The sequence below is a fragment of the Hemitrygon akajei genome, chromosome 12 (genome assembly GCF_048418815.1).
Source record: "Hemitrygon akajei chromosome 12, sHemAka1.3, whole genome shotgun sequence".
In the NCBI taxonomy this organism is placed as follows: Eukaryota; Metazoa; Chordata; class Chondrichthyes; order Myliobatiformes; family Dasyatidae; genus Hemitrygon; species Hemitrygon akajei.
This window is the reverse complement of record NC_133135.1, coordinates 51,385,622-51,401,035: the sequence shown is the minus strand read 5'-3', so window position 1 is coordinate 51,401,035 and position 15,414 is coordinate 51,385,622. Positions and strand designations below refer to the sequence as shown.

General features: G+C 40.0%; 1 protein-coding gene across 1 annotated transcript; it reads left to right on the top strand.

Annotated features, from left to right (window-relative positions):
- Nucleotides 1-6,571: 6,571 nt before the first annotated feature.
- Nucleotides 6,572-15,038, top strand: LOC140736627 (uncharacterized). Its single transcript, XM_073062445.1, has 2 exons — nt 6,572-6,720; nt 13,089-15,038. The coding sequence occupies exon 2, from the start codon at nt 14,094-14,096 to the stop codon at nt 15,036-15,038; it is 945 nt and encodes a 314-aa protein (XP_072918546.1). The 5' UTR covers nt 6,572-6,720; nt 13,089-14,093.
- Nucleotides 15,039-15,414: the final 376 nt, after the last annotated feature.

Below are 15,414 nucleotides of genomic sequence, written 5' to 3'. Positions count from 1 at the left end.
CCTTTATGCTAATTTTTTGTCCACTATCACTAAAACTTTATTAGATACTTTTGCTTCTACAACTTGCTTATTCAATTGTCTGTCGAAATGTTTAAGTGTTGTGATTATATCTGATTCCATCACCTCCTCTAGAAATGTATTCTAACTATCCTCCACTTTTCACTCTCAGATCCCCTTTGAAACTTCTTCTCACCTTAAACCTATCCCCCTTTTTTATAGCCTTCCCATGGGAAAATGATTCTGACTATCTACTTTATCTAAGCCACTCATAATTTTATAGAGGTCTATCAGGTCACCCCTCGCCTCCTGCACTCCAGCAAAACAAATTCTGCTTATCCAATTTCTTGCTGCATCTGAGGACTAGAGTATCTCCAGCATTCTCTCTAGCACAATCATATCCTTCCTATAGTGTGACAACCTGAACTGTGTACACGACTCTATCTTTATTCTAAACAATGTTTTGTAATGTTTTAACATAATGTTCCAACTTTTATTTTCTGTGCTCTGACAAATAAAGGCATCTATGCCTTTTGTCTTCTTCACAGTCCACTTTTGATTTCACTTGGAAACTATGGATATGAGCCCCAAGTTCCCTCTTTTCATCAGCATTCCTTATTGTTCTACCAGTTACTCTATATGCCCTATCTCCATTTGACTTCCCAAAGTACATCATCTTGCAGTTATCAGGGTTAAATTCCATTCATCAAACCTCCATACAACTTTCCATCTGACCCCTACCCTGGCTCAGCCTTGGACAGCCTTCCATATCACCCTCAACATCAACAATTTCCATGTCATTTGCAAACTTACTAATCATCCCTCCGCCAATTACATCCAAATTTTGATACTGCTGCTTCTTCATTCGCATTGAAATGGAAGAAATAAGAATGGGAGTGGGCCATTTGGTCCCTTGAGCCTGCTTTGCCATTCAATAAGTTCATAGTTGATGTGTTCTTTGGCCACCTTCTGCTTAATTTTCACAACAGTGAGTCCCTCTGATCCAAAAACTTGCTCATTCAACTTTGGAAAACATTTATGACTTAGCAACCACAACCTTCTGGAGCACAGAATTCCAGAGATTCTTTTCTTTTTTTTCAATATTTTTATTAATTTTCACATAGTAGAATACAGAGTACATGAGGATACATATTACGAATCAAAAAAAAGATAGAATAGTACCGAATGTATTATATTTAAATCGCACTTGCAATCACAGTACCCTATATTCATAATCAAACACGTACATTAATTAAATTGTAATTTGAATTGTAATAATTTTATTATAAAAAAAGAATCTAAACCCAAAGAATTCCAGAGATTCTGAACCTACAGAGCTCACTGCGGTCTCATCTTGTGTATTCACATTATACTGAAATTATACCACCAAGTTCTATACTCTCCCACCCGGGGAATTATCTTCAATGTATCTACCCTGTGAAGTCCCTCTCAGAATTTCAAATGTCTCAACAAGATAATTTTTCTTATTCTTTTGAACTGAATATGTTCAATTTGCTTCAGCTTCCATCAAAATATATATTTCATCACAGGAATTAGCTCAACATTTGTCGCACCACCTTCAAGGGAAAGTATATCTCTCCACGGTTCTACTTTCACCATCACATAAAGAAACCTTGAATAAGAGTGAACTCTGATGGTACACAAGGGGGCAAACAACTAGTGCCAGTACTTCTTCAGATGGGGATGGGGGAGAGAGATTTCTCTCCAGAGCACTATCCTGATAAGATTTTGTGAATAGATCAATGGATTTACTGAGATTTCCTTAACTTCCAGTAGCTCGCAGATGGAGAGCAGCCAAAAGTGAAAATCAAAAAGTGCAGATGCCAGAAATCTGAAATAAAAACGCGGATCCCTGGAAACACTCGGCAGCTCAGGCAAAATATGTGGAAGGAGAAACGGCTGATACTAGGTAAAGAGAGAAAACAAAACAAATGAAAATACATGAGATTGCAGATGCTGGAATCTGGAGCAGCTACAATCTACTGGAGGAACTCAATGGGTCGAGCAACATCTATGAGGAGAGATAGAATTGTCGATGTTTCAGGTAGAAATCCTGCATCAGGAAATAGGTGAATTTGAAAATGTAGAGATGGTAGGGGGTGGGACAGTCAGAAAAGAGGGTCAGTGTTTCAGAGGGGAAGTAAGGTGATGAGCTGTTTATAAAACGATCTGGTTGATAAATAAATGAGAGCAGGCAGGGATAGCAGATGAACAGTAGCCTGAAGGGAGCTTGCATTGATGAAATGGTGCAACTGCACAAATTGCAACCTTAAGAAGATTAGTTGGAGACAACCAGAGAGAAGTTGGAGCAAACCTAAGAAGAGTAAAGCTGACTGATAGTTGGTGTTGAGTATTGTACCATGAGCAATGATTGTGTGGTGATCTGTATGACATAATTCAACTTCCTCTGGCAATAGGTTCATACATCACAGCAATGTGATGGATGTGTTAGTTAGTGCCAAAGCTGAGGAAATACGAAAATGGGAATCATAACTGGAGTCAACTGGATAGATTTTTGCATGTTGGTTGTAAATCATAAACAGAAGCAGATGCTAGAAATTCTGAGTGACACACAAAACATTGTTGGAACTCAGCAGATCAGGCAGCATCTATGGAAAGGAATAAAAGAGTTGACATTTCGATCCAAGACCCTTCAGTGCATTTTGGAAATTTTTAAAAATTCAGTTGCATAATTAATAATTGCATAACTCTGGAATAAAATCAGGATTCAGATGAAATAAGTTGCAGCATAAACAAGTTATCTCCAAATCCAAGGCAAGAAGTCACTCAGGAAAACTGATAATACATGCTTTGGAGAAATAAGATTTTAATGAGACTGTGAGACACAAAAAAAAACTGTCTTTATTTTAGCAAATGGGACAAGTGCATGAAAATGGTCTTGATATAAATGATCAAGTTTGATCTTATTCAATGACGGAACAGCCAGTATGGGCTGAATAGCCTACTCCCAGTTCGATTTCTTATGCTCTAATGTTTGTTTGTTTTGTTTAGTTGTTTGTTTGCATATTTATTTATTTGTTTGTTTATTTAGCAATAGAGAGCAGAGTAGGCCCTTATGTCCCTTTGTGTGACGCCTCCCCAGCAACCCCAGTTTTATTCTTAAACGAGTCATGGGACAATGTGGGAGGAAACCAGAGCATACGAGTGAAACCCACACATTCCAAATGGAGGATGTACAAACTACTTTCAGCTGACATTGGATTTGAACTCTGAACTCCGATGGCCCAAGCTGTAACAGCATTGTGCTAACTGCTAAGCTTCTTGTGAAGAAATACAGCATGGAGGTGAGAAGAATCCTTAGACACAGCAGTCATGATTAAAGCAATCCTAACTGAAAATGTCTTTTGAGAAGTTATCTTTTTTCATTGACATCTAACATCATGAGTAATGCATTTATGAAATAATGGTTAAATAAATAATCTAACAAACCTTTGCGTGTACAGTTAAAACATAGAACATGGAACACTACTACATAGGAACAGCCATTTCGGCCTATTACATCTGTACTGAACATAATGCCAAATTATACTGAATCTCAACTGCCTGCCTATGATCCAAATCCCTGCAATTTCTGCATTTTCATAAACACCACTATCATTTCTACTGGTCCCAGACCACCTCTAACTCTCTGCCCAAATCTCCTGTAAATTTTCTGTCTTATTTTAAATGCCTGGTCCTCTAGTTTAATACTTCCAGCCTGTGGAAAGGATTCTGATTGTTTACCTTTCTGCTGATTGGATTGAATCTGTATTTTTCAAAGTGTTCTGCCAACTCATTGTTTTGATAGGTTATTAAGAACCATCTATTCCTGTCTGAGTTACACTGAGATCCTCGTTCCTGATGGTGAAGGGCCATAATTCTGTCTCATCATGCCTTCAGTTGAAGTTAACAGAGACATGTTAATTGAAAAAAAATTGTCTTTATGGCTTTGCTGCTCATAGAGAAGACTGATAAGAAAAAATAATACTATAATTGTTAACAGGTCCACGTTTTTTTTTACCTAAAAAAATATAAAACCTCTTTAAGATTGACTAGTGTAGGTTTGACCTTAAGACCATTTGAAAGAAATCATGATGAATTAAGTATTCAGTTGGCATCAGAGAGAAAATAATTCAATTTTGGTTAGGATACAAAGAAGTCAGAGGATCTAAATAAAAGGAAAACAGGTAAGTGTGGCAAATTTGTTGTGGCCTGTTCTGCTTTCTATCAAATGAGCCCTGCACCTTCTGTCCACAGACACAAAATTCTTTTAAGAACTCAAATTTACTGATTTCTCCCATGTTAACATGAGTGATCTGTGATCCATGGTAAATCAAGAACAAACAGTACATACACTCAGTGGCCACTTTATTAGGTACGCCTGCTCATTGATGCAATTATCTAATCAGCCAGTCATGTGCCAGCAACTCCTTCATAAAAGCATGGTAAAGAGGTTCAGCTGATGTTCATACCAAACACCAGAATGGGGAAGAAGTGTGATCCAAGTGAGTTTGATGGTGGAATAAAACATAGAGCTTAGAAAACCTACAGCACGTTACAGGCCCTTCAGCCCACAATGTTGTGCCAGGCATGTAACCTATTCTAGAAGCTGCCTAGAATTTCCCTACAGCAGGTTGCTTTGGGTATAACAGAAATTGCTGATATCCTCGGATTTTCACTCACAGCAGTCTCCAGACTTTACAGAGAATGGTGCGATAAAGTAAAAGCATTCACTAAGCAGCAGTTCTGTGGGCGAAAACACATTGTTAATGAAAGTGCTCAGCATAGAATGGCCAGTCTAATTGAATCTGACAGGAAGGTGATAGTACCTGAAATAACCATGTGTTACTGCATGTTGAATCTTGAAGTGGATGGGCCACAGCAGCAGAAGACCATGAACATTCACTGCGTGATCACTTTAGTATGTACAGGGGGCACCTAATAAAGTGGCCATTTGAGTGTATGTCTGCATTCTCCACTTTAGCTTATATAGATATATATTTATAAGGAAGCCAGTGGCCATTGGTTGAGCACATTTTTGCTCCAACTGTGGATGCAGGATGAAACTAACTGCTACTGCATAACTGGCCTTTCCTCTCTCAGAGCTGAAAGATGCAGCTAGCTGGCTATTTTGCTAAGTGTTGGTTAACATTCACAGGCTGGCCAGTTAAGAACAGGATCAAAATACATGAATAACATCAGAGGCAAAACCAAGGGCACTGCAAAATAATAGATAAAATTACAAACTATGAAGATGATGGCCTTTCACAAGCTTTTTTTTACTGAATGGGCCATCACTACAGAATCCATATTAAATTGTTGTGGAATGCAATAACATTATTTCGGAATAGTTTAAAGATTTAAGTCCTAATACATGTGTTTCCCGAGGCCTTGTCACTTATTGTACAACATTCCCATATTTCCTTATAGCATAGAAGCACGCATTTCCTCCTTTCATTAATTCCTTTGCATACAACAGATTTCATTGTTTGATAGAAGGGTTACCACTGTCCATTGAGTTTTATGATAAAACAAGCATCACAATACCAGATTCAACATATTTAGATTTTTGATTTTGTTGTCTCAATATTCATTTTGTTTCATTTGTTGGTTCCATATTTTTAGATTTGAAAGGAATTTGAATGACAGGTATGGGGATTTTGTGAAGGAACTTTGCCTTGACAGCTATTCAGTACATTTCATTTGCTAATCAGATATATATTAATCCAGCCTGCTTATCATAACCAGCTGAGCAATTTAAAGAACTATGGCAGATACTTTCTGGGTCAAACATAAATTTGGACTAGCCTTCGATCTGAAATACAGTTGTAATGTCTCAAAAATTCTCTTACATAAACCCTCTGAAAAATCACAGTGATCTTGAATATTATTTTTTCTTCAGTCTCTGTTTACTTTCCAAAGTGCACCGAGTTGCTGTGATGTTCTAAATCCATGAATATCCCTGCTGGTCTGACCAAACCCATGGCTGTAACTATGCTGCAATATCTGTGCATCTGCTCTGTCACTTCTCGGTAAACACATTCCCCTTTGCCATCCAGTAGCTGGGTTCTCACACATCATATCACTGATCGTATTTCAAAAGCACTTAATTCGCTGGGAGATGCTCTGAGATTGTGAAGGAAGAATATAAATGTCTCTACCTTTCTTCCTTAAGCTAATAATTTTACCTACATGCTCTTTCTTGACGCATGTTGACACCTTTTTCAACCTTGTGTACCACAGCCTAGCCCTTCTCTTACAAGCAGCCGAGTGACAGGGCTGCAGGCATGACAAAGTTCTGATGAAGAATATTGAACCCGGAATCTTAACTGTTTCTCTTTCCACAGATGCTGCCTGACCTGCTGAGTATTTCCAAGCAGCTTCGGCCTCCATTTCGAATTTCCCAAATCTACAGTTAACTTAATAATTCATTTATAGAACAGTACCTGCAGAAGTACTTCACCCTGCACAATCCTGAAGCATTTCTGATCCATTGCGTGCAGCAATTTCATACAAGTAGTGCGATGATTGTCACCCTGATGCTGAGATATCAAAGAACAATGGTTGTAGAAAAGTTTCTGTATCTACAACAAGCTTTTGATTGACATGGGAAATAGTTTCATTGAAGTCACAAGGATTAGTGCCATTTCAGCTGATGTTTACGGAGAAGTGACGGTACCTGGAAGCATTGCTGCGATGGAGGTAAGGGAAAAATCAGAGACTTGATTATGAATAACAGATTTAGATTGGAACAAAACTGCCTCTCAGCCTTGTATCATCTGCATGTTGCTGTTTATCTGCCTGCTCGTAACTATTCTTGGCCACCTTTTTCTGACTCCTCTTAAGCAATGTTGAATAAGACCTTGCAAAGAAAGGCTGCAAAGCACTGGAGAATATCACTGCGTTCAGGCATCAGAAGAAGAGCAGTTTATATAACTGTCCTCCCAAACCTGCTCTACACAGTGCGCTGGGCTCCAGTTGTAAAATGCATTGGTCAGTCCTGTGATTATTTGGGTAGTTCTGAGGCCATCGTCATTGTTGTGCCATCATGAGGAAAGTGAACAGGTGTCACCAACAGTCATTGTCAAAAGCAGCATTGTTGTTGAGCAATGCTTGACCTTAGTGGAAGGAGTTATGCAATGGTGAACAGCCTCAAATCAGAAGTATTGTGGTGTTTGTCCCAGGACACAATCATTGCACACTGAGACTCCTAAAATAACAGTGGAGTACTGATTGCCATTAACAGAGGTCTCAAAGGAAGGAGTAATCTTAAAGTGGTATAGATATTTATGAAGGGCATGGAGCAGGTGAATGTTCATAGGACAGGGGAGTCTAAAACTAAAGGCATAAAGTGACAGAAGAAAGTTTAAAGCTGACCTGAATGACAGTCTTTTTGTCACATGGAATACATTAGGAAAATGAAAAGAGCTGCCAGAGCAAATGGTAGAGGTGGATACAATTACAATGTTTGAAAGCCATTTAGACAGTATATGGATATAAAGTTATAAAGGAATATGGGCCAAACACAGTCAAATAAGACTTGGCACCTTGTTTGGCATGAGTAGTCAGTGGGCCTGTTACCAGGCTGTGTGACTCTGACTCTGTGACTCTAACTTGTAATGATACAGAAGTGGAGTAATCTGGTCAATGCTGTACACATCCTTGTGCTTCTGCTGAGCTGATTCCCCACAGCGGAACCTCTCACAATGGAGAAGCAGTTATATAGACCTCCTCTGGAAAGCAGCAGCTCCTAGTCTCACTTCCTCCATCGGTCATTGTTGCTCCAGTACCATTTCCTCTCCATTCTTGACTGTTGCGGTTTTGTTTGGAGTCTACATGAGTTACCAAGGCATTTTCCGATTGTAGGTTTTGGTAGCCAAATGGAAAATGCTTATGCTAGAGAAATGAACCACGGTGTCGAGATTCCATGCAATAAAGTCAATTTTACATGTGCACCTCCAGTTGACAACAGACAGTGGCTCAACCAGAAATCTTGAAGGGAGGGTAGCAGATTGACCTCAATGGAATGTATTTTTGAAGCAGAGCACAACACACTGATGCTCTACATAGAGCAAGCAATGTGAGATGAATTATGGGCAAAGGTTTTTTTTGAGGGTTTGCCTGGTGCAAGAACAACATGCATAGTTTTCCTGGTCCCATAGCCATCTTCTGCTTCTTACTGGTCCATTCATGCTGCTCGAAGCCAATGGTAATATTTATCACTCAGCACAGTGGTGAAGTTAGCAGATCAGCTCATTCTGCAGAGTTTTCAAATGGGAGGAGAAAGTTCCTATGTCACTTTCTGCACAGAAACTGCTGAAAGATAAAATCAACTTTAAGATAATTTCATTTATCTGGTTTCATCAACAATGCTTACATTGACAGCTGCTGTCAGGGCAGTGAGAGTGGTGGAATTGTTCATCGGGTCTAGATCTATCATGTAAAATGCAACTTCTGCAAGCGTTGAATGAGCTGGTGGTAACATGTCTTACTCTGTGCAGCCTGGTAGGAAGATATCTAACATCCCAGTGCTGTCTGTTTCAGCTAGACTGTGCAACCCTTGTCTTTCTTTTGCTTGCACTGACCACATAAATAGAAAGGTATTCTGAAAACATAAACATAATCCCCTTTTGTTGTGAGTAGAAGCTCCTCAGAATAAGGCACAAAGGCATTATTGAAAACATGTTAGCAACAATTGTCTTCTGAATGCGAGAACAATATAGTCTGTAAATTGTTAAATATGCATTTTTTTTTGTTTCTGTATTCATGGAACCTAGAAAGCAGCAACATGCATTATTTCTTAATTTGATGCAGGATTGCCCATCAGTTTGGTAATGTAGTACATTTTTAAGAGTGATTACTAGCAGCCTAGTTACTTGTACAGTTGCTTTAAAGTCATTTGCATTTTACCACATTGCAGTTTTGTTTCAGTTCCTTTCCTGAAACTTTCAGCAGCAGCTATTTTAATCTATACAACTTGTAAGCATCAGAACCGGAACAGTTGCTATGGAGTAACACACAAATAAACATTGAGGACCTCTAAAGACATCACTCATCCATTCATTATTAACATTCTGTAATATTCCCCAACAACAGTTAAACCACAATGGGTCCTGGCATTGGTTCTGACGATCAGAGACTACATGATTGAATTGTTTAAATTCCTGTACAGCAGCAGCTCCGCTAGTAGTCATAAAGTACATGAATTATCGAGTGGCTTTAATTTATTTTGCAATCAAGTGCAGCCTTTAAAATATAAGTGAAAACACACCAAAACATGGAAGGTAAATATACTCATATCTTTTCCTTCTTGAGAGCAGTACTGCAGACCCTTGGCCACTGGCCACTATATCTAAGCAGTCATTCTTCATGTATGTGTCTAGATGTCATTGTTAGCAGACTATTCTGTCATTCAGTCACCACAGCTAGACCTGGGCTTGCATTCTGAATACTAACGATTAAAGATCTGCTTGGGCTTAAAATTAAAAACCAACCTCAGCAAATATTGGCTCAAGGACTGATCTTGTCTTTGCTGCCAGACCTGATCCAAACTTGACACACTCAGGCTGGGTAACCAGGCTGCCAAATGGCTAACCATCTTGCACCAGCTCCCTCACCTCTGGTCTCAATCTGCAATTTTATTCTTGTTCCCTGTTCAAATTGTACAATAATGATTGGGATCATCTCATGATCAATATCCAACCAGTGTCCAAGTTCCCTTCAGTAATGACATGGAGTGGTCACTCTGTTGCCACTAAGGCCAGCATTCATTGCCCAACCTTAATCGCCCTTCAGAAAATGGCAGTGAGCTGTTTCCATTAACAGTTCTTCCATGGTAGGTGATCCTACAGTGCTGCTGGGTGAAAGATTTGGGATTTAACCTGGTGACAATGAAGGATGAGTGACATATTTCCAAATCAGGATGGTGTAGTGATTTGGAGAGAGCTGCATGTGTCTGTGTGTTCCCGTGTGCCTGATCCCCATATCCTACTTGACAGTATAGGTCACACATTTGAGGGGTACAGATAGATCTGCCTAGTCAAGTAACTGTTTATAGCAATTTATAGATGGTGCACACTGAAACCACTCCTTGTCATTATTGGAGGAAACTTGGGCACTGGTTGGCTATTGATCTGAGATAAACCCGTTCATTGTACAATCATCATTGTACAATTGCTTGAACAGTGCTAATGACAGTCAGTTTTCATTTCTCACATTTGTATGCCCTTACTGTCTGCTGGTTTCCAATTGTTAGAGAGGGCTGTTTGCAGAGCATTGCAGTTTTCCCCTTTAGAAGGACAGTGAATTGAATGAACCATGGCTGACTTGAATAAAAAATGTGTCCTTAGCCTGTGGCAGATGAGACCTTCCTTCCCTTCTCCTCAGGAAATCTTTAAGTATCTCAAGGCCATATAAATAATTGAGATCTGGGAAATGCAGAATCATCCTTTATGCCTGTGAAGTCATATTCCCGGCCAAAATTTCACATCTGGCGTCAAAAATCCATGCATTTGAAAAACTACTTTTAATAAGCTTAACTAACATCAGAAAATGATGGAAATATCAGCAGTTAGGCAGCATTTAGACAATCTTGTTGGATGATCATCATTATGTTACTCACAGTAATATTTTTAGATTTCAGAGAGCAGACTTTCATCTTCTTTGTCTTGACTAGATTTCAAAGCTCAAAGTTCAATGTAAATTGATTACCAAAGTACATATCTATCACCAAACACTACACTGAGATACATTTTCTTGCAGAGTAGAACAAAGAAGCACAATAGAATCAATGACAAAACTACACACAAAGACCGACAAATAACCTATGCGCGCAAGAAGACAAACTGTGCAATACAAAAAAAATCAAATAATATTAATAAAAATAAATAAATAATTCTGAGAACATGACTTGTAGAGTTCTTGAAAGTGAGTTCATAGGTGCATAGATTTGAACCTGAGAGTCAGACACAAAAGAAAAGGAGTGGGAAATTAGATCTTGCTCCATCCATTCATCTCACAATGTTACATCTGCTTCATATTTGTCTTCCAAAGCATCCACAATGCCGTGGTTCAGCATCAGAGTTCACCAATATGTAGACATTTATTATTTTGACACTTGTGTGGCTTAGTTACTGCCTTTTTACTGTTAGTGGAATGCAAATGAAGAACATTTTTAATGACATGCAAATAACATGAAAATAAATCAAGCTCAGGTAGGCAGCAAAACCCATCAGCAAAGGAACAGAGAAGAGCAAGAATTCAAATAGGTGCAAATATTTTCAGAAAAACCTTTAATCTTCTTGGCTTTCTACCATTGGGATGAGGTGCATCATATTAGAAAACACCTGAGAAAATCTGAAGAAAGGTCTTGGCCCAAAATATCGACTGTTTATTCTTTCCCATAGATGCTACCTGACCTGCTGAGTTCCTCCAGCGTTCTGTGTGTGTTGCTGAGAAAATCTAAAATGTCTAACTTGCATAACCAGAGCTCTGTATTTAGACCGATCTCAATTTCAGTAATTGAGAGACATGTTAAGTCTTGTTAACAGTAAGCGCCATCATGACAACATCTCTTAGCATTTGCAGACAAGTTACCGAGAAACTTGTGTTAGAATCATTTAAGCCTAGAATGCCATTTTTATATACTACAGTAAAAACAAGAGTACACCAACAGTTGCACTCCCATAACAACATTTGAAATACATCACATCCCACATGTATGCTTCAGCTACCCAATCTTACCACATCATGATTTCCCACAACCCCTCCACCTCTCTCTGTTTGCTAGTCCAACATCCAATACTTGAACTGACATTATACACACATTTAAATTGAGTGAGTGAAGCCATTTTCTTAGCACCGGCTTCAGCTCTTGCATTGGTCAACTATGTCTTTGAATTTACTTACCTCCTGGACTCGTACGTTAAGCTTGTCTACTTGTGTGAAGACAAATTGAACTCACGTGACACCTTGAACTGAGAAAAATACTTTGCAGAGGCATTAAGTAGAAAATTAACACTGAATCAAAAAGGGAAATGTTATCAAGCATTTCAAGAATGTTATTAAAGATTAGTTATATATTTTTATAATAGTTTTAGTTATATATTATCTTTTAGCACGAAGAGGAAATGTTTAATAAGTAAATTCCAGGACATAGAGCATAAGATGGCTGAAAGTGCACTCACTGAAGGTGGGAAGGGGCTGATAAGATACTAACATTAGAGCAGCGGAGTTATGAGCAGGTTAAAGACTGGGGGAGTTGCATAGTTAAGATTAAAGTAGGTCATGAACTTGAGCATAAGAATTTTAAATATTTGAAACATTCAGGAACCAGGAGTCAGTGTAAAGGGTGATGGATGATTCAGGCTACGTGTGGACATGATAGGGGCATAGGTAAACTAAAAGCTATAGAGAATCGAACATAAAATGAGCATTGGAGCAGTCATACTCAGAGGTGATCAAGGCACTGGGGAGATTCCAGCAACTGGTAAGTTCAGAGCAAATAAGCTTTGTAGGTGGTCTTTCTGTTGGAGTAAGTGTGCGGATGTGATCTAGACAGACATAACTCAGTCAGCAAGCAAGGCTTATTTGCAATTCTCTATTTAATGATGAACAAGATGTCACATTTATAATAATGCAAGTGATCTGAATAAAATAATCAAGTATGAAGATGGAACCAAAGCATCATGCTTCCTGTTATTTCCGACAGTTCCTATTTTCAGAGAACTTTGTATCATTTTTAGATATCCACACTTCGTCCATGATGTTGTTCCACTGCAACAGTGAAAACAGCAAGGGCGATCACACCAATCATCACATTACGTACATCACTCACATTTTCCAGTTCACGAAGAAAAAGTTTCTTTGCATTGTATGTTTTCATTCTTGCCATTTTATTGTTGTATCAGATAGTTAGGGTGTTGAAGGATCAATTTGTCAACTTGAAGGATCCAAATATGTCAAAACAGAAACTTTGCAGCAGGTATCAGTATTCTTTGTTTCAATAATGTATCTATGATGATTTCAAAGGTTTCTGGTCTTATTTTCTCCTTTCCATGTGTGCTTTAAAGACGATATGAAGGTACTGCTGATTTACTCTGTGAAACGAAGAGTGGTGCATCATCCCCTATTTTCTACCCTGAGAGTTCTGTTATGCCGTCGGCCCCCTCCTTTGTGAAAATCGCAAGAACTCTAGTTAAGGGGGGTCAACTGACCCAAGAGAGAGAGACGTGTGAAAGACCACGTTCTTCCAAGAAGCAGAATAAAAGTGACTTTGACTATTGTCTCATGGAGACTACCTGAAAAGCCCTCGGGCAAAGTGGGCTGGTGGAGAGAGAGATCGCATTACCTGCAACTTGATTGACACCTGCGATCCCGTGAAGAAGTATAAAGGCGGGTCTGAGGGGAGGACCCTCAGATGCACCAAGGAAACACACGAAGGAGAAACGCTAGAAATCCTGCAACAGCGTTTTAATAGCTACAGCCGGTGGTGGGGTTCGTGTGCGTCCTTCCCTTGCCTGGGATTGGCGACTTCACCACGGAAGACGGCCTAGCTACAGGGGAAGCCACAGATGAGAGTCCATTCCCCCAACGAGACTTCCGACTACCTCCTACAGGTTGGAAAACCTGTCGGGTAAATGCTTCATGTTCTCTGTCTTTCTAACTAAAAGTGCACCAACGCGACACTTCCGCCGGCAACTAAGTGAAACTGCCGTGATCTAAAAGACTTTTAGATATCCAGTGAACGATATAAAATCTACATTACCCCTAGACGACGATCGAGCTTGTGTTTTGAATGATTATTATTACACCGGTGTTTTAGATTGAGTTTTGATGATCTGAATGTTTTGTATTAACCATACGTTTGTGCCCTTGTTGAATAAAACGGTTGAAAATAGTAGCATCCGACTCAGCTGATCCATCTATCTTTGCTGGTAAGTTACCTGGTTACGGGGTTTTCGTAACAAGTGGGGGCTCGTCCGGGATTTGAAACCAAACGGGAGGGTCAGTGAATCGGGCTGTAAGTCCAAACTTAAATCTGGTTACGCAGGTAGCCAGACGAGAAACCAGCAAAGATGGATGTGCAGGAATTTAGGAGAAACCCGACGGTAGAGGCGCTATGGAAAGCTACAAAATCAGACTTAGTAAGTTTGGCGCAGGCATTAGACCTCACAGCGGTGAAGCCAGCAATGAAAAAGCAGGAAGTGCGAAGGGTCATACAACAGCATTACGTTGGGAAGAAGGTGTTTGCAGCTGAGGATTTGGAAAATATTCCCGAAAGGAGATTAGTGAGTGGGACAAATCAGGCAGAGTTGGAGAAAGCAAGGCTGGAACATGAGTTTAAAATAAAGCAGCTAGAAGTAGAAGCAGCTCAGAAGGCTGCAGAGAGAGAAGCCGAGAGAGCAGAGAGGGAAAAAGAAGCCGAGAGAGCAGAGAGGGAAAAAGAAGCCGAAAGAGAAGCCGAGAGAGCAGAGAGAGAAGCCGAGAGAGCAGAGAGAGAAGCCGAGAGAGCTGAGAGGGAAAAAGAGAGAGCCGCAAAGGAAAGGGCTGTGGAAAGAGAGCAGGTGTTCAAACTAAAGCAGCTAGAAGCAGAAGAGAAAGAGAAACAAAGGAACCATGAATTGGAGCTGGACAGGCGAAAGCAAGAGCGAAGAACTCAAGGGGGAGAGAGAGAGGAGGGGTTTGATATTAGTCGGGCGTTGAGGTTGGTCCCCCCGTTCGAGGAGACGGATGTTGATAGTTATTTCTTGCTCTTTGAAAAGGTGGCAGGGAATCAGCAGTGGCCCAGAGAGCAATGGGTGGCGTTGTTACAAAGTGTGTTACGAGGAAAAGCACAGCGGGTATATGCCGCGCTGCCCACAGAAAGGGACGGGAATTATGATCAAGTAAAGGAGGCCATTCTCCGAGGTTACGAGTTAGTACCTGAGGCGTATAGACAAAGGTTCCGAAATTTAAAAAGAGGGTGGAATCAAACGTATACCGAGCTAGCCCATGAGAAGGGTGTGCTCTTGGACCGTTGATGCACCGCGGAAAAGGTGGCCGAGAACTATGGGCGTCTCAGGGAGCTAGTTTTGATTGAGGAATTTAAAGGTTGCGTTCCGGAAGAGATCCGAATGTATTTAAATGAGAGGACGAATCAGTCCATCTCAGAGATGGCTAGGCTCGCAGATGAATATGCCCTAACCCACAAGACAAAGTTTTCCTCGCCAAAAAGTTACCCGAGGGACCGTCGGAATGGTAGGGAAAGTCCGCCGGCTAAGGGAGAAACTCCGCTGGGAGCTAGCACAAAAAGTGAGGATAACAGACAGGAAACCTGGAGATTTCCTGGTTTAAACTGTTTTAATTGTGGAAAGGTGGGACATATTGCATCAAAATGCTTTGCTCCGAGAAAGGAGC